The 19,735-nt window shown below is 37.2% G+C and overlaps 1 protein-coding gene across 1 annotated transcript; it reads left to right on the top strand.

The window, feature by feature from the left end:
* The first annotated feature begins 14,114 nt into the window (after positions 1 to 14,114).
* LOC131430545 (elongator complex protein 1) lies at positions 14,115 to 18,370 on the top strand. The gene is made up of 4 exons (XM_058595604.1): positions 14,115 to 14,715; positions 14,782 to 17,778; positions 17,848 to 18,218; positions 18,281 to 18,370. Exons 1-4 carry the CDS (start codon positions 14,306 to 14,308, stop codon positions 18,343 to 18,345), a joined length of 3,843 nt encoding a protein of 1,280 aa, XP_058451587.1. The 5' UTR covers positions 14,115 to 14,305; the 3' UTR covers positions 18,346 to 18,370.
* The last annotated feature ends 1,365 nt before the right edge of the window (positions 18,371 to 19,735 follow it).

The raw sequence follows: 19,735 nt of genomic DNA, 5'->3' as shown, positions 1-19,735 counted from the left end.
ATCACGCATTCGTCATTCAATCAGGGTTACCATATTTACAGACTTTTCTGAAAAACCATAGATTTTTCAATACCTGTTTCTAACCAGATTCTGAGTCACAAATCGCAGATCATAAACAGTTTAGAAAAAAACACAGATTTTCCAGATTATTCAGATTTTATCAACCATCACCGATTGTATAAAGATTTTCCATTCAAAAAATTATATTTTTATTTGGCAGCTATGCACTCAATCTAATCTGCCAGTGCTGCCATTGAATTTTTAGTACACCGAGAAAAAATTGTACGCAAAACCAAGGGGAATGACAGTAATATAGATTACCAATAGTAGCGGCCCTTACACGATCATTAAAAGTGTCATTACTAAGTAATGACACTTCTGCTCAAACGCTCGTCATTACATTGCATCACTGTACATCATTACATTTTAGCATTACACGTTCATTATTAATGATGACTATTTGTAACTACTCCAGCACGGGGCTTGTAACCATAATAACTTTTCCTCAGCAATTAAAGAATATTAGCAATATTCGTTTTCTTCGTTTAGCTGAAAATAATGTTTATTTGTCATACACTTTGTCATTTCCAGATTTTTTTTCAAGTATAGTTCTGAAGAAAATGTTTATCTCATGGTTGTCAAATTTTCTCATCTAATATAACTGATGATATTCAGCACTTCCATGAAAAAATAAGAAGAAATAATGTTGGTAATGATGGAAAATCCGGAATTCCATCATTACTCGTGTCATTACTGAACTCGCAGACCTTACACGATCATTAAAAGTGTCATTACTTTTTAGTAATGACACTTTTAATGATCGTGTAAGGGCCGCTATTTCTTCCAGCCACCTGCTATGACGTCATGAAACTGTGGCCAGCATCATTCTGCCAAAAACTAAAACAATGAAGAAGAAGAACTAAAAATTGGATATTAAAAACTACTTTATTTTTTTTATTTTTTTTTAAAATAATTATTTATTGGAATATGAGTTAAAATTAAATTATTAAGATTTAAATTGGGTGTTCAGCCACAAGTGGTGACTTTTCAGCCCTGTTATATATATATGATTTGGTTATTACCATGAAGACATCATTTGCTTCCGCAATTCTGAGATTTTTGTGTGGGGAAAATTCTAAACCTACTTGTATTGTGTAATGGGGAAAAGGAACTTATATACTAACTTACTAACTAATACAGAGAGCGAATCGATTCAATTGAAGATTGCATCGATTTTTGTCGGAATTTGCTTATAATATTATGTGACATTACATCTAATGGTTCTATATTTGTGAGTCTGTGTAACTCATTTGTACTAAACCAGGGAGGACGCTTCAAAATCATTTTCAGAATTTTATTCTGAATCCTTTGAAGCGTTTTCTTCCTGGTGGAACAACAGCTTGACCAAATTGGAACCGCATAAAGCATGGCTGGTCTGAAAATTTGTTTATAAATTAACAACTTGTTTTTTAGACAGAGCTTAGAATTTCTGTTTATAAGAGGATATAAACATTTAATATATTTATTACACTTTGCCTGGATTCCTTCAATGTGATCCTTGAAAGTGAGTTTTTTGTCATACGTTAAACCTAAGTATTTAGCTTGATCAGACCATGTCAATTCCAAGCCATTCAATTTGAGAATGTGATTATTGTTTGGTTTAAGAAATGAAGCTCTTGGCTTGTGAGGAAAGATAATTAATTGTGTTTTTGCTGCATTTGGTTTAATTTTCCATTTTGACAGATAATCACTGAAAATATTTAAACTTCTTTGTAGGCGACTGCAGATCACTCTTAGATTTCTACCTGTGGCTAACAGACTTGTGTCGTCACAGAATAGCGATTTCTGACAACCAACGGGTAGATTTGGAAGATCAGAAGTGAAAATATTATACAAGATTGGAGCTACACTCGAACCCTGCGGAACACCGGCTCGTACGGGTAGCAATTCAGATTTACAATTCTGATAGCTAACCTGAAGAGTACGATCAGTTAAATAATTTTGAATCATTTTGATCAAATAAATAGGAAACTGGAAATCAGACATTTTTGCTATTAAACCTTTGTGCCAAACACTGTCGAATGCTTTTTCTATGTCTAGAAGAGCAACTCCAGTGGATAACCCAGAAGATTTATTTGCTTTTATCATGTTCGTTACTCTGACAAGTTGATGAGTAGTTGAATGTTCATGACGAAATCCAAACTGCTCTGGTAAAAAAATTGAATTCTCATTTATATCATTCTCAACAAGATAATTTTTTCAAAAAGTTTACTGATAGAAGAAAGTAAGCTAATTGGGCGATAACTTGATGTTTCTGCTGGGTTTTTATCAGGTTTTAGGATAGGAATTACTTTAGCGTTTTTCCATCTTTTTGGGAAGTAAGCTAATGAAAAACACTTGTTGAAAATTTTAACCAGAAGTCTTAAGGCAACATCGGGAAGATTTTTAATAAGAATATTAAAAATTCCATCATTACCAGGAGCCTTCATGTTTTTGAGTTTCCTAATAATTGATTTAATTTCATCAAAATTCGTCTCAATAATGTCATCGTGTGATAACACTTGGGTTGAAATATGATCATATTTCAGTGAGACTTCATTTTCAATAGGACTCACAACGTTTAAATTAAAATTGTGGACACTCTCGAACTGCTGAGCAAGTTTTTGAGCTTTTTCACCATTTGTAAGAAGTATTTGATTTCCTTCCTTGAGAGCAGGAATTGGTTTCTGAGGTTTCTTAAGAACCTTAGAAAGTTTCCAGAAAGGTTTAGAATATGGTTTAATTTGTTCAACTTCTTTAGCGAAATTTTCATTTCGCAAAGAGTAAATCTATGTTTAATTTCTTTTTGTAAATCCTTAACTATGTTTTTCATAGCAGGATCACGAGAACGTTGATATTGTCGTCGACGAACATTCTTCAACCGAATGAGCAGTTGAAGATTGTCATCGATGATAGGAGAATTTAATTTAGTTTGAGCTTTGGGAACTGAAAGATTTCTAGCTTCGATAATATAATGATTCAAATTATCAATTGCTGTGTCGATGTCCGCAGAATTTTCTAAAATAGTTTCATGATCCACATGATTTTCAATGTGAGATCTGTAATCCAACCAATTAGCTCTATGATAGTTGAAAATAGAACTAATTGGATTAATTATAGCTTCGTTGGAAAGTCTGAATGTTACTGGAAGATGATCTGAGTCAAAGTCAGCATGTGTAATTGGTTCACTACAAATGTGACTTTGATCTGTTAGAACCAGATCAATTGTAGACGGGTTTTTCACGGAAGAGAAACAAGTAGAATTACTGGGATGAAGAACTGTGAAGTAACTAGCTGAGAGTTGATTATGAAGTATTTTACCATTACTGTTATTTTGCCTACAATTCCACTGGACATGCTTAGCATTTAAGTCCCCTATTACGAAAAATTTCGATCGATATCTTGTAAGTTTTTGCAAATCGCCTTTAAAGAAATTTAATTGTTCGCCGGTGCATTGGAATGGCAAATATGCTCCAGCGATGAAATAAATTCCATGAATGGTTTCAACTTCGATTCCCAAGCTTTCAATAACTTTAGTATTGAAAGAAGGTAAAATTCGATGTTTAATTTGCCGTTGGACAAAAATGGCAACTCCACCACCCATTCCAGTAAACCTGTCAAATCGATGAACCACATAATGTGGATTACTTTTCAATTTTACATTTGGTTTAAGAAAAGTTTCTGTCACAATGGCAATATGAATTTTGTGAACTTTGAGAAAATTATAAAATTCATCTTCACTCGATTTCAAAGATCGAGCATTCCAATTTAAAATATTCAAATAATTATTTAACATCACTGTTAAATTTTAAATTCATTATAATATTATTTGCAAATTTCCATCCGATTTGAAATGCTTCAAAAAGTGATGAAGTCGAATTCATTTGGATGATCATTTGAAAAAGTTGATCTTGTAGGTAGATCATTTTATTTTCAGTTATATCGCCTAAATCGACTTCATTTAAAGAAGCGAATGGCATTGAAGGAATATTTGTAGGTAGACTGCCATTAGAAGAAGATGATTTGGCCGGTCTACTTATTAATAAATTGTTTTCGTTAGAAGAAGAACTGCAAGGCGGTCCTGTGTTTTGATTATTTACATTCGAAGAAATAGGTGATAGATTTCTACCTAATATACCAGCATAACTGACATTAGAAGAAGATGATGACGAGGTCGATCTACCTGTCAATAAATTGTTTTCGTTAGAAGACGAATTGGCAGGCGTACCTGTTTTTTGTTTCGAAGAAATCAGTGCCTTAGAAGAATTAGGCGTGGCATTTGTAACGGTTTTTTGATTTTCAGGTATGCTCTGTAAATTTAAGGTCGTGGATTTGACTTGTTGTCGAAGCGAACGAGCGTTTAAAATTTTTTCCCTGACAGGACATTTCAAATAATTGGATTTATGATTTCCATTGCAATTTGAACATGAAAATTTATCAGTGGTTTCATTCATTGGACAAACGTCTTTCGAATGCGATTTACCACAATTCAAACACCGTATATCCATATGACAATTTTTGGTTCCATGACCGAAGCCTTGGCAACGACGACATTGCGTTAAGTTTGCAATACGATTATGCCGTTTATAATGTTCCCAATGAATTTTAATTTGGGAAATGAAACGTACTTTTTCTAAAGTTTTCAAATTGTTTACATCACTTCGATTGAAGTGTATTAGGTAAAGTTCATGGGAAATTCCAGAGCGTGGTTTAGAAGTACCATTCGCTCTTTTTTTCATAAGTATTACTTGGGAAGGGGCAAAACCAAGCAATTCTTTTAGTTCATTTTTAATTTCATCAATACTTTGATCATTTGATAATCCTTTCAAGACAGCCTTGAAGGGTCTGTCTGATTTTATATCATATGAATAAAATTTATGAAGTTTCTCGGACAAATATCGGATAAGACGTTCGTAATCTTCCAATCCATCCACCAAGACTCGACATTCTCCTCTTCGTCCGATTTGAAATGAGACTTTTACTTCCGGGAGAAAAGTAGAAAGCTCAGTACGGAATGCTTTGAAGTCGGAAATCATCACCGTCACTGGTGGCATAGATTGATGTTTCTTCCCAGAACGACAAGCGTCCATTTTGGGAATTTTTGAAGAATTTTCTTCAATGTCGCTACAATCGGATTCAGGAAGAATCTCGTAAATATTGTTAGACGGCATAGGATCAACGGAAGGGAAATCCGTCCGTTGTCTTTTATTTTTACATTCAGATTCTATAAGATCGTGAATGTTATTAGAAAAATGTTGAATAACGGATTGTGATTTATTCCGTATTGAATTATTTTTAGCCTTAGGCTTGTTGCCTTTCCGGTTGGACGCAGGCATTTTTGAAATTAATGAAATTTTAAATTAAATTAACTAGGCTAAATTAGTCTTCGATTAGACTCCTAGCTAGCCTTAAAAAAGGCTGATTAATTTCTTAGTCACTCTAATATCACTCTTTGTATCACTTAGTCACTCTAATATCACTCTTTGTATCACTTAGTTAGTGATTCAGGTAGCCTTGAAAAGGACTGAAGCCTTGAATCAATGAAACTCTAGGTAGCCAGAAAAAAATTCCAGGAGCCAAGAGCTATACGCGTGCGGTGCGAACGACTGTTCAACACCGACTGATTATAAACTACTTGTTTATTCAGTACTCTTTACCGCACTTCCCCACAAATTATCGATCAGAATATCATCACTTCGATAAGGAAATTAAGATTTTACTCCATTTGAAATGCTCGAATGTTTGTTTACCATACTCTGAGCGCTCTGATTGCCCACCAAATGCCCCAGATGTTGGCTATGATAGCACTTGCTGAAGCGCCCTATCCTTGCATCGGGCTGATTTCTTCCATCAATTTCTAATGAAAGATTTCCCGTATAAATCTGAACCATATATCAGCTGTTTTACAAAGAAATGCGAATTTAACATTGACAGCAAATGGAGAAAAACATCGATGAATGTTTCGACTTTGGTTTCAAATCGTATTTAGAAACTATCGTATATTCTCTGATCAGTTTTTGATTAGTCGATGAATTAAGTTGAACCACAGACTAACAGACATGACAGTATGAGTAAATTCTTATAAAAAATAATTTTTCGTGATGCACTAGCTCCACCTATATTGTACTGCGCGAACTATTTACTATCTGTACACCCCTTGTGTTATGTAAAAGTTTTTTTACTAGTTGGTTTCCCCTCGTTTGTCAACACCGATCAGCTGCTTGCAGGGATGCCTGATTTCATCAAAATATTTGAAAATGAATCGTCACAATAAATTATTGGATTACGTTGATAATATATTTAACTTTTTCGCGATGTTGGAAGGTAACCATTTATTTGACTCAACGTTGTTCATCTAGACTATTTTTTATTGTGTCGGTAGTTTTCACCAGAAATTAAGTGGCGGCAGACCAGAAGCAAGTAAATATTGTAACAAAACGGGTTCGATTTTGTCTTGCGTTGGAGGATGAGAAATAGGCACAATTATGTATATAGTTTTGGCCATATGTATTAAATCTGTATCCTGCATGAAATTCGCATGGACGTATACAAATCAATACATTACAGGTAATTCTGTATGAATGGCAACTCTGTTGGTAAATGAAAAAAATAAACACAGTCTAGATGACAGACAGGATGTTTTTGATAGGGTAACGTGGCGCCATCATGACACATGTGAGTACTGTCCCAAATAAAGGAATATTCGAAAAGACCGTTAAAATGATTGAAGAATCTAATTTGAGTGTCCTGTCTGTTAGTCTGTGGTTGAACTAAGTAGTAAAAGCACAGACTAACAGACAGGACACTCAAATTAGATTCTTCAATCATTTTAACGGTCATTTCGAATATTTCTTTATTTGGGACAGTACTCACATGTGTCATGATGGCGCCACGTTACTCTATTAAAAACATCCTGTCTGTCATCTATACTGTGTTTATTTTTTTCATTTACCAACAGAGTTGCCATTCATGCAGAATTACCTGTAATGTATTGATTTGTATACGTCCATGCGAATTTCATGCAGGATACAAATTTAATACATATTGCCAAAACTATATACAGAATTATGCCTACTTCTCATCCTCCGTTTTGTTACAATATTTACTTGCTTCTGGTCTGCCGCCACTTAATTTCGGGTGAAAACTACCAACACAATAAAAAATAGTCTAGATGAACAACGTTGAGTCAAATAAATGGTTACCTTCCAACATCGCGAAAAAGTTAAATATATTATCAACGTAATCCAATAATTTATTGTGACGATTCATTTTCAAAAATTTTGATGAAATCAGGCATCCCTGCAAGCAGCTGATCGGTGTTGACAAACGAGGGGAAACCAACTAGTAAAAAATCTTTTACGTAACACAAGGGGTGTACCGATAGTAAATAGTTCGCGCAGTACAATATAGGTGGAACTAGTGCATCACGAAAAATTGTTTTTATAAGAATTTACTTATACTGTCATGTCTGTTAGTCTGTGGTAAAAGGTTCGGAAGCCATCTAAAATAAAGGAAAAAAAAATAGCTTACTAGCAATTGAAGTATCGCCCTGTTTGTTGGCATGCCTCAAAATTGTCTGTAAACGCTGATAAAAACTATTGCCCCGAATCTTGTTGAGAATGCCGCTTACACTAATCCAAACGCTTAGGAATCCAAGTGAATGAGAAACCAGTGCTTAGAACTAACATGTATACGTCCTTTATGGTAGAAAACCCAGCTATGCTGTTCGATTAAACAAAAAGCAATGAAAATAAAGAAAATTAGAGCACGAAACTCGAAATTAATACTATTGAACATGATTAACAAAATCGTTTGTTGAAAAAAACTCGAGAAAAATAAGACTAAAACTAAGACGATTAAGACGACTTCTTTAAATATCACTATGATATAAGAATCTATGAAGATTTTTAATAGATTCTTAGTGAAGTGATATATCCACAGACTAACAGACATGACAGTATGAGTAAATTATTATCAAAATAATTTTTCGTGATTCACTAGTTCCACCTATATTGTACTGCGCGAACTATTTACTATCGGTACACCCCTTGTGTTATGTGAAAGTTTTTTTACTAGTTGGTTTCCCCTCGTTTGTCAACACCGATCAGCTGCTTGCAGGTATGCCTGATTTCATCATAATATTTGAAAATGAATCATCACAATAAATTATTGGATTACGTTGATAATATACTTAACTTTTTCAGCGATCTTGGAAGGTAACCATTTATTTTTCTCAACGTTGCTCATCTAGATTATTTTTTATTGTGTTGGTAATTTTCATCCGAAATTAAGTGGCGGTAGACCAGAAGCAAGTAAATATTGTAACAAAACGGGTTCGATTTTGTACTGCGTTGGAGGATGAGAAGTAGCACAATTATGTATATAGTTTTGGCAATATGTATTAAATCTGTATCCTGCATGAAATTCGCATGGACGTAGACAAATCAATACATTACAAGTAGAGATGGTCGGGTATAGAAATTCTTATACCCGAACCCGACCCGTACCCGAGTGGTCAGCAAAAAAATTTACCCGTACCCGACCCGTACCCGATTAAAAATTAAAAAAATTACCCGTACCCGACCCGTACCCGATCAATAATAAAAAAAATTACCCGTACCCGACCCGTACCCGATAAAAAATAAAAAATTTTACCCGTACCCGACCCGTACCCGACCCGTACCCGATAAAAAATTACCTGTACCCGTACCCGACCCGAATGAGTAGTAAAAATTTTACCAAAATTCAGTATGGAAAAAATAAAGTGTTTTAGATATCGAGCCGTATCAGGCTCTAGTTGGTAAGAAAAATACATTAAAATGCTTGTTTACTTTTAAACATATAAATACACTGTGGAGCATGAATAATGTAATGTAACTTTTTTTTAAACATGAAAAAAAAACGTTTCATCCGAATTCAAAATTTATTTTTTCATATTAAAGTACAATCTCTCCGGGTAATTGTGGCATATAATTTCATTCAAATGGCTGCCTCGGCTGGCCTTGCAGTACGCCATACGGTCGGTCCAGCTATTTAATACATTTTCGATTGTACATATGCAGCTTTATTTCAGCTATGGATGCACGAATGTTATCCTTCAAGGCTTGAATTGTCTCTGGCTTGTCCACATAACACTTATCTTTGACAGCCCCCCAAAGATAATAGTCTAACGCTGTCAAATCACAGCTCCGAGGCGGCCAAACGACATCCGAATTTCGACTGATAATTCGATCTTCGAAGACTGTGCGCAGAAGATCGATCGTAGCGTTGGCTGTGTGGCACGGAGCACCGTCTTGTTGGAACGAAATAGTGTCCAAGTCTTCCTCTTCAAGTAACGGGAAGAATCAATCGCTAATCATGGCGCGGTAGCGCTCACCATTGACCGTGGGGGCGGCTCCTGCCTCATTTTCGAAGAAAAATGGCCCAATGATGCCGCCAGATCAAAATAAGCACGAAACCGTCACACTCTGAGATTGGCTTCTCCATGATGACGTGCGGGTTTTCCGTCCTTAGATGCGACAATTTTGCTTATTAACTTACCCGCCGAGATGAAAATGTGCCTCATCCGAGAAGATGATTTTTTTGCACACATTCCGCAACATTATCATGATTTTGAAAGTAAAACTGCACTATTTTCACGCGGTCCTCAAGCGTATACACAACCATTTTCGTTCAGCGGAAGGATACAACTAAGTTTCTGTCAAATCAGAAGTGACATTGAGGTTACCAATGTCGAAATAACCGCTAGTTCAAAAACAAATGTTAGATGGCGGACCCTGTAGATTTTCAATGTCTTTGGTACTTTATACTCATTTACAAATGTCAACAAAAGGGAGTAATATCAACTCAAATTTTTCGAGAAGCATATTTACCCAAAATGTCGTAATACCCGTTGTATTCAATTTTGGTTAGGTATGGTTTTTACGAAACAGTGCGACTTTTGATCCAATTCTTTAGAACCGCAAGTAAGCGTGCTCGTTATCTTGACACACAAATAAAAATTCACATTCGAATCACTTGAAAAATCACTTAAAATAGTTCCAAATGTCAAATTGAATATTATACGTGACGAAAATGAATGTTATGCGAACACCCCCTAAAAAGGAATAGTGTGTTATCAGTTCGTTTACGTGAATTGACCAAAGAATCAAACAATGTACGTGTATTCCCGGTGTGAAAAATTCAATTTTGAACATGGTGAACAGTGAGTCCTTCAAGTGTAAGTAGTTTGAACATTCGTAGGAACATTGCTCCCTAATGCTAAATCTTGGTATTATTACATGAAATATCGTTAATACACCTTTGCTGTTGCAATATTGCAACAAATGGAATTATTGAAATTTTGCACTGAATGGGACTGATATGCGGGTACTTTAGCATATGGGACACATAAATGAGTTGATATTTTTTTTATATTTTACTGAACAAACCCTCAACTTTCATTGCAATTTCTGAGAGTATATTGAGGAAAGACTCTATTCCTCAAGCTAACTCAAAATTGGCGAAAATCGATATGAGACTGATATGCGAGTATGGGCAGTATATGAATCAAATAATTTTTTCTGAATTGTGCATTAAACAGTTTTAAAATGACAGTCCATTAAAACCTACGTGAAAAGTAGATTCCGACCGCAACATCATAGAGCTAAGGCAGTGTGTCTTATTAAATATGTTATAAACAAAGTAGGGCGGGAAATATTCACATAACTTTTCACGTAACTATGATTGATCTTTTTTTAAATGAAGAAAAAAATGTTTTTTTTTTTCTGGAAATAGATGCCAGTTGACAGGTCTGGTCCTAGGCGCGAATGTCAAAACCCCTTGAATCAAATTGATTATTTTTCGAAAGAACTGTTTTGCAATGAAAAAATCTCGTCAACGTGTAAACATATTTATGTGAAGTACAAATGGTCGGGTAATCGATCCGAAAAAAAAATTTACCCGTACCCGACCCGTACCCGAGTGAGCGGTAAATTTTTTTACCCGTACCCGACCCGTACCCGAGTGAGCAGTAAAATTTTTTACCCGTACCCGACCCGTACCCGATTGAAAATAAAAATTTTTACCCGTACCCGACCAAAAACCCGTCGGGTACGGGTACGGGTCGGGTTTCGGGTAAAATACCCGATACCCGACCATCTCTAATTACAAGTAATTCTGTATGAATGGCAACTCTGTTGGTAAATGAAAAAAATAAACACAGTCTAGATGACAGAAAGGATATTTTTGATAGGGTAACGTGGCGCCATCATGACACAGGTGAGTACTGTCCCAAATAAAGGAATATTCGAAATGACCGTTAAAATGATTGACGAATCTAATTTGAGTGTCCTGTCTGTTAGTCTGTGATATATCTTCCACTTTCAATATCTACAGTGGCGTACCGAAGAAATTTGGCGCCCGGAGGCAAAATAAGAGTTTTGACGCCTCAACGTTGGATTAGTGAGCAAAAAACAAAAATCCAGAAATCCGCAAAGATCTTCCGAGAGCAAAAAAAATCAGGTGAACCAAAATCCGGAAATCCGCAAAGATCCTCGACGAGCAAAAAAAAATTCCTCCTTCGTATCCCCAGCAAACGATACAACCGACGACACGACCAGGCACTCCGAATAAAAATTTGCATTAAAATTGTCCGTTAATGATTTACCGCCAGTTACCAAAAATATAGCGACCCCCTGATAAAGATAAAAATAATCTACTTGAGCAACACTGCTTAAGTTGCTATGAACAAGTTACCAAGGATCCCCAGGATAAATAAACAAACATTTTGAGAAAGTTGTGGAATCGTTCCGTAAGTTTGTAATTTGGTTCCCTCTGCGCCAGTTCAGTGAATTCCTGAGAACAACTCGAGGATGTAGACCAATGAAATGCTACAGCCATCATCAGTACGATTGAAGTAAGTGCCTCAATTTTGTTTCTGTGTTTTGAGTGCATTAATTCTTTTGTACAACCTGTTTATTGCATATTTTTTTATTCAGATTTATTTTTATTCATTGCAGTGCTCCTGAAGTGGGACATTAACAGTCATTACAGAGGCAGAGCTCAGGAGACGGATTTATAATATAAATATTTTTATGAAAAAGAAAGTAAAATAAATAAAAAGGAAAAATAAGCAACTTTTAAATTCCACGTTACGTTTTTTTTTTCTATAAAAATCTTTCGTATTCAAAGCAACTGTACTAATCATCATCTTATTCGTTGTGCCACAATCGATGCATGGCTAAAAAACAAAACCAATACTTTTGATAGCACTTTCAATCACAAGATGAAAGTTGCGCAAGAAAAATAGTATAATTAATAAAATTCGAGAAGTATTATATTGATCCGGATGCATGAAAGAAAAAGATAATTCTTTTAAGTTACCAGATATTCTTTTGCTTTATGCATATTATTGCTTGAAGAAAATGTTTCTCCCTCATTTGGTTTCTTCTGACAATAAGTGCAATACACGGATTTTATAATAATAATTAATAATTCTTATAAGTATAATTAGGAAATTCTTTTCGCTTCTCCATCAGCAATTGTTCGGATTTCAAGCTTTCTAAAGTTTTTTGCGTCGTCTTACGATCACTGATTATCGCTTGCAAATAGAAAGTACACTCACAGTTCACAGTATTTTTAACCCAATTATTTTATCGATGGGCTAACTGTAAATGTTAGTATATCAATACAATTCATGAAAAAAATTCCATAACTCAGACTTGAATGTAGGATTTCAAATCCGTAGCAAACTTCGTTGTTCAATTGCAAGTGGATCCTTTTCGGTTTTCACAACAGAAGAATTCTTTTAGCAAATCCGAATGACTAGTCGATCCACTGATCTGATGCTGAAGCAGTTTCCACGGGACAAGATTTTTCCACTCGGAAAATCCATTTTAATTATTCGCTTTAAAATATCCGATTCGCAGTTTGTTTTGTTTACATTTCTCATGTCTTCAAAATGCAGTAACCAAGGTTACTGTAACTGTTAATTAAAATCAATAATTTATCAACATGTGTTGCCAGTTTCAACATTTTTTTAAGGGTTTACTTTTTGACATTACCAGTTACTGAGGGGTAGTTAAATTTATGATACAGTTTTAATAGACGAGTGGCAGGTCGTGTCATCGATACAACCGTATCCACCAGGATTTTCCCGCATCGAAATCTTTGACATTTTCAGTGAAGGTGAAAAGATGAAAACGCTCGGCTAATTAAGATACAGGCGACTGTGTTTTGCAAAATTGGATTTGGCAACCGTCATTGACACAATTTTGGTAGCCGTTTGGTGGCCATGGCTGCCCAGGCAGCCAAAATGCCGAGTGAGTTGTGTAGAGATTTTTCGATAGGCTGAGTTTAACCTAAGACAAGACCTGACAACTGGCTTCTTATTCTTCCTTCCGAATTATCCTTCTCGTCATTTTCCTCCTGTGGAATAAATACAAACGTATCGGCTACAGTGTAGCCATATTTACAGATTTTTTAATAACTCTATGGTACGAGAAATTTTTTTATTAAATTTAAATTTTTAAACTCGGTTTTTGATTTGAAATAAACATGAAAAATGTTTTGTGGATGCATTTTTTTATTATATATTAATGCTTAAAGCAATTAATTCGGTTTTGATGACAAAACACGGAATATCTCATGTTGAATGCAAAATCGAATCCATTGTTGACGTATTACCGGTTCTTTTGGAAACCGGAAAAGGTCAAGTTTGGATAGAAATGCTTAGTGCGACCACAGTGTGGAACACAACAGTTCATTCTTCTCGTAAAACTAAACGCACTTTCGAGTTTACACTAATTTAACAAATCTTTCTTGGTTACACTTTAATTCACTAAAAAGAAAAACGTTTTTAATTACATAGTGCTGCCACTATAAACATTTATTACAAATTGAAAAAAAGTGAAACATTCTCTGAAAATTTTCATTTGCATTGGTGAGCTAAAATTATACATTTTAATAAACTTGTTTTCTAATTTTCTTTATACTTGGCATCATAGCTCGCGTACCCTGCAAAAGTTTTTTCTTTTCACATTGTGCGAGAAGCACCATCAAAATCAGCCAATCGGAAACCATTTTTGGAACAAAAGCAGCCCCCCCCAGTTGTCAGGTCTTGTCTTAGAGTTTAACCAACACTGGAGATGCTCTAACTTTTGACAAATCGACCCAAAAAATCATAACAAAAATATTACAACGTGCGCCGCATCGTACTTTGATTCATTTGTTGGTTTGTACATAAATTCTAATTTCATAAGCTGAGGAAAGAATATCTTTTCCACAAATGAAAAATTTGTACCGCCTCTGCCATCAAAGTGATCGCTTTGATGCGCTTCCGCCGCTAGATCCGGATAACACTTTGATGGTGTTAGACCCGAATAACAGAGACGTGTTGTACATTGTTGCTCCGGATGTTGATAGTGAACATACGCTGTATCGCCTTGATCGGTCCGGGACGCCTTCGGGGGGTACCGTCCGAAAGATACTGTCGGTACCGGCACAGATTATTGGTCTGGACTATTTGGCACTGAACGATGAGTTGTGTTTGGCTAGTGCAGCCGGTGAAGTGACCGTACTTCGTACTGATGGTGCCACTGAGAGTGAGGTGGAACCGGAGGTAGTAACATTCTGTGGTGGCGGACTGGAAGCGATGGGTTGGAGTCCGGATCAGGGTGTGGTGGTGTTTGTTGATTGGTGAGTGGTTTTTTTTTACTAAATGGATGTTAGATAGATTCTAAATTCGTGTGGGATTTGTTTCAGTAATCTCAACGTTGTCACGATGAATAGTGCCTACGATCCAATTAACGAGGTCTGCCTCAAGGATGATACCTTTGGTGATCGAGAGTTTATGAGTGTCGGTTGGGGTAAGAAGGAGACACAGTTTCACGGTTCCGAGGGTAAGCAAGCCGCTCGTAAGAAGAAAGAGGACGCGGAGATGGTTGTCGATGTGGAGAAAATTGATCCTCGGGTGAGAATCAGCTGGCGGGCGGATGGAGAATTGTTTGTTGTTGGATTTCGGGGACCGTTTGGCCGGACTTTTAAGGTGTTCAACCAAGAAGGAGCTTTGCAGTTTACAGCGGAAAAGTGCCTTGGATTGGAGAAATCGCTGGGATGGAAGCCGTCCGGGTTGTGGATTGCGATTCCTCAAGTTTTGCGGGAGAAGTACGTGATTGCGTTGTTCGAGAAAAACGGTTTGAAACATCGGGAAATTGAGCTTCCTTTCAAATCGGAGCATGAATACGTTTCTGGTTTGCACTGGAGTTACGATTCCGAAGTGTTGATCATTCAAACCATCAAAACTGGGAGCAAAGTTAATTGTTTGTATTTCTTAACTATTTGTAATTATCACTGGTACATCAAACAGTATCTGGAGTATGATAGGAAAATTGTTGCGGTTCAGTGGGATTTGAACTATTCGGAGGGTCGTACGCTGCATGTTTTACTGGACGATGGGTATCATGAAGCTTCCCGGTGGGAATTTGCGATTGATCACTCACGAGGAGTTGATAGCTCGGATGAATCGTTGGTTGCAGTCATCGATGGTTCTAATCTTCTGTTGACCAACTTCCGTAGCGTCGTGGTTCCTCCTCCAATGTGTGGTTTAACAGTACGAACTGCACAACAAATCAACGCTACAGGTTTCCTACGTTATTCGGACGAAAGCTTAGACTCGAATTGTTTTTTCACTGTGTCTTCCGTAAATAGAGTGAGCTTCTACCGTTCGGAATTTATTGACGGATCAGTCAAGCGTTTGAAAGCTGTTCAATTAATTGGTAGTGAGTTGGAGGTAGATACGGGAATCTACTCCCATTGGGTTTGGTTGCGAACCGATTTACTCTTAGCTATTGAAGGTTACAACAATCTGAAAATCTATTCCGTTTTGTCAACCGAAAGTAAATTGAATCTTCTTGATAGTAAAAGAATTGGTCATGACGACGATCGAGTGGTGTGCATCGAGGGAATCAATCGAAATTCGGCATTGATTGAAGTGGCCTCGGGTCAGACTTACCGACTATGTTGCGAAGCAACAATTGACCTGAAAGAAGATCTAAAACTGCCGGAATTTTGTGAACAACTGCGGATTCATTCGGTCAATAACAAAAAAACCTACAAAGTCTACTCGCTTCGAAACCGTCGAAATCTTTTCGTCAACGGTTCCAAGCTAGCTTCCGATGTCACTTCGATGTTTCTGACCGAGCGTTACCTGCTGGCCACGACAATCGCCGAGCTGAAATTTCTGGATCTCCGGAATGACAGCGTCATCGGAAGTCGTCGCATCGAACGTGGCTCCAAGCTAATCGTAGTCGTTCCGAAATCCTCTCGCACCGTATTTCAACTGCCTCGTGGTAACCTGGAAGCGATTGCACCCCGTGTCCTGTCACTTTGCTTGGTTGCCGATTGTTTAGATGCCCTGGAGTACTACAAAGCTTTCGATATTCTACGGAAAGAACGCATCAATCTGAATCTGATTGTGGATCACAACCCACAGCTTTTCCTGTCTAATTTGGAACGTTTTCTACTGGAGATTACAAACGTGAACTGGTTGAATCTGTTCATTAGTGACCTGCTGGATCAGGACGTTTGTCAGACGATGTACAGCAGTAACTATCCTGACCAAGGAGTGCCTGCTGATGCCAACGGCTACAAACCGGAGAACAAAGTCGAATACCTTTGCAATCGTTTGCTGCAGGCTTTGGACTCACGTCCGGATTCTACACTTCCCAAAATCACTTGCTTTGTTCGACGGGGTCTGCTGGAGCAGGCATTACAGCTTATTTGGGAACAACGAAAAGTCCGCCATGAGATGGAAGTTGCCGAAGAAGCACTAAAATACTTGCTCTATCTGGTCGACGTGAACGATCTGTACAACGTTGCTCTGGGAATGTATGACTTCGGATTGGTGCTGTTTGTTGCAACCAAATCCCAAAAAGATCCCAAAGAGTACCTTCCATTCCTGAACGAGTTGAAGCGACTTGATGAAAACTATCGAAAGTTTAAAATTGACTGTCACTTGAAGCGGTTTGCAAAAGCACTTGAAAACATTTCCCGCTGTGAAGACGACGACGATCGGTTCAACGAGGCACTTGCGGTAATGACTGTACACGGGCTGTACACGAAGGCCATGACAGTCTACAAAACGAATGACAAGTATTACAAGACGGTATGCGCCCGTTATGGAGATCATCTTCGACAGAACAACAAACAGGCGGATGCAAGTTTGATTTATGAAAAGGCTGGCGATTATCAGCAAGCAATCGCATCCGCTAGGAACGCTGTTGAGTGGGAAAGGTGTCTCAGACTAGCCCGAATGGCCAATTATGACGACGGAGACATGAGACGGTTAGTGCAGTCGTTGATACCAGCGCTACAAGAAAACGCGGAGTTCGAGGCGGCTTCCTACTTAGCCAAAGAGTACTTGAAAGATTCTAAATTTGCCATAGCGATTCTACTGAAAGATCACTTGTACGAGAAAGCTATGATGGAAGCACAACTGACGGATCCAACACTGATCGAGGCTTTGATTTTACCGGATCTTGACCAGTACCTGTTAGCTTTTGAGCAGAAATTGTGCAAGGAAAATGAAGAATTTCTCAAGCACAAAAATCGCTTATTGTTAGTTCGGGAGCTGAAACTCAAGAAAAGCCAGGAACCAGACCCGGACGAAGACGATGGCCGCGATGTGGGTGATTGCGACTTGTACTCCGATATTTCAACCATCGCTTCATCCAAGTACACCAGCAGCTCGGGAAGATCAGGGTATGTCCGGCAATCCTCTCAGTTGAAAAATCTAATACCAGTTTCTTTTTTTTTTTTTTCAAATCACAGCAAATCCCACCGTTCGAGCAAAAACCGTCGGAAGCACGAACGCAAACTGCTCAACTTGAAGGAAGGCAATCCGTTTGAGGACATCGCACTGATCGATGCACTACATGCGCTGGTTCTCCGAATCTGCTCTGTGGACCGACAGCGACATGTTCGATCGATTTGCAAGGCGTCGGTGGAGTTGGATCGACTCGAGCAGGGAACCACGATACAGCACAGCTACGGGGTTTTGTATGATTTGGTTAAATTTTCACTGGATGCGATTTGGATACCGGAAATGGTGGTTCCCGGCAGTGGCCAAGATGTAGAAACGACCGCTGCTCTCACCGGGGATCTGAAGCAAGTGCAAAATGTGCAGCATTATGCGATGATCAGTAAGTTGAGGTTGTCATTATTTGGAAGTATTTTAGTATTTAATGTTTCATGTTTGTTTCAGAACCTCATCAGCGATACAAACCAACGCTTCAAAGCATACCGTGGCAGTTTGAAATGCTGAAGTGATATGAGTAATAAAATACAAATATTAGATAGTTTAAACAATTACTCGAACTTCTGGGTACGTCTTTTTTCTAACAATTTAACCTTTCACGCGTTTCACGGGCCGATTCTAGGTTCATTTTTGAAACAGCCTCACACCTGCTTAGTTGTGTAGATTTCAATAAGATTCCGTTTTTGTTTCCGGTTTTGTTCATTCACATTCAAAATCATGAGTTGTCGCATCGCGCCTTGGAAATTGGCATATTGTCGCAAAACTGAAATGTAGAGGCGCTGCTTGTTTAGAGATGATACTTTCAGCAAGAGCTGCCAAATCGGTAGGAAAATTTCTAAATACTCCACCTTTTCAACGATTTTTTTTTGAAAACTGGCAAATTCATTTGAAAAACCATAGAAGTTAAAGAAAAAGTTTTTACTTTGAGGTGGTAATGTTGATCGTAGTTCATTGTGCAAATTCTACCGTTACTTGGTTTGATACCATTTTTCAAATGCCTGGAAATAACAAATAAAGTATCCGAAATAAATAGTACTCGATCGCTATACATTCTAGTATTCGAGAAATCAACATTACACTGGTTTCTGTTTAAAAAAAATGTTGATTCGAGAAAACCTAACCTTACCCAATTTCACACATTTCTGAAGAATTTCCATGTTTAATCGTAGTTTACACTGAAAAAAGTAGAGTAATCACTTTGAAATCGATTTTCTTCTACTCCGAGTGTACTTTTATTGCTGATATTGTTTTGTACTATTGAATAAACGATAAAAATGTTGCAAATCACTTCTGCCGATATGAAAATTTCCGAAAGAATCCTCCTTTTCTTAGTTCCATTTTTCATTGGCAGGTGTCGCTACCGGTAAATCAGCTTTGCGACAATGTGCCAATTAGGTTTTACAAGATGACACACAGTCTCATTAAAACATTTGTTATGCCATGTTCACATTAGCGCTTATATCACTTGATATACCGAGATGCATGTCATAGTATGTTCACATTAGCACTGATATCAAGTGATATACGCATATACTTGATATCCGATGATATCATGTGCGATATCACTTAATATCTCATACAATTTGATGTCAACGCGTATCACCATTTTGGCATGATATCCGGGATATCATGTACGATATCATGTCGAGTTGTAAAAAATCGTAACTAGCAACACGGATAATGGCATTGAACGCACTCATTTATGAACGTCACTTTGAGAGTGAAAATAAACAATCATTATAATTTCGAATTCTTCAACGAATACTAGCGTTCGGAACCATTAAATGCAAGGCTTCAATTATTGATTGAATTGTAGGAGAGAAAAGCAATATTATTGATCTTACTCCTAATGGGAACATTCAATATAACAACTTGATTGTCAAACGATATCATTTCGATCAT

This window comes from Malaya genurostris, chromosome 2 (genome assembly GCF_030247185.1).
Source record: "Malaya genurostris strain Urasoe2022 chromosome 2, Malgen_1.1, whole genome shotgun sequence".
NCBI classification, from domain to species: Eukaryota; Metazoa; Arthropoda; class Insecta; order Diptera; family Culicidae; genus Malaya; species Malaya genurostris.
This window is presented reverse-complemented; position numbering and strand designations above follow the sequence as displayed.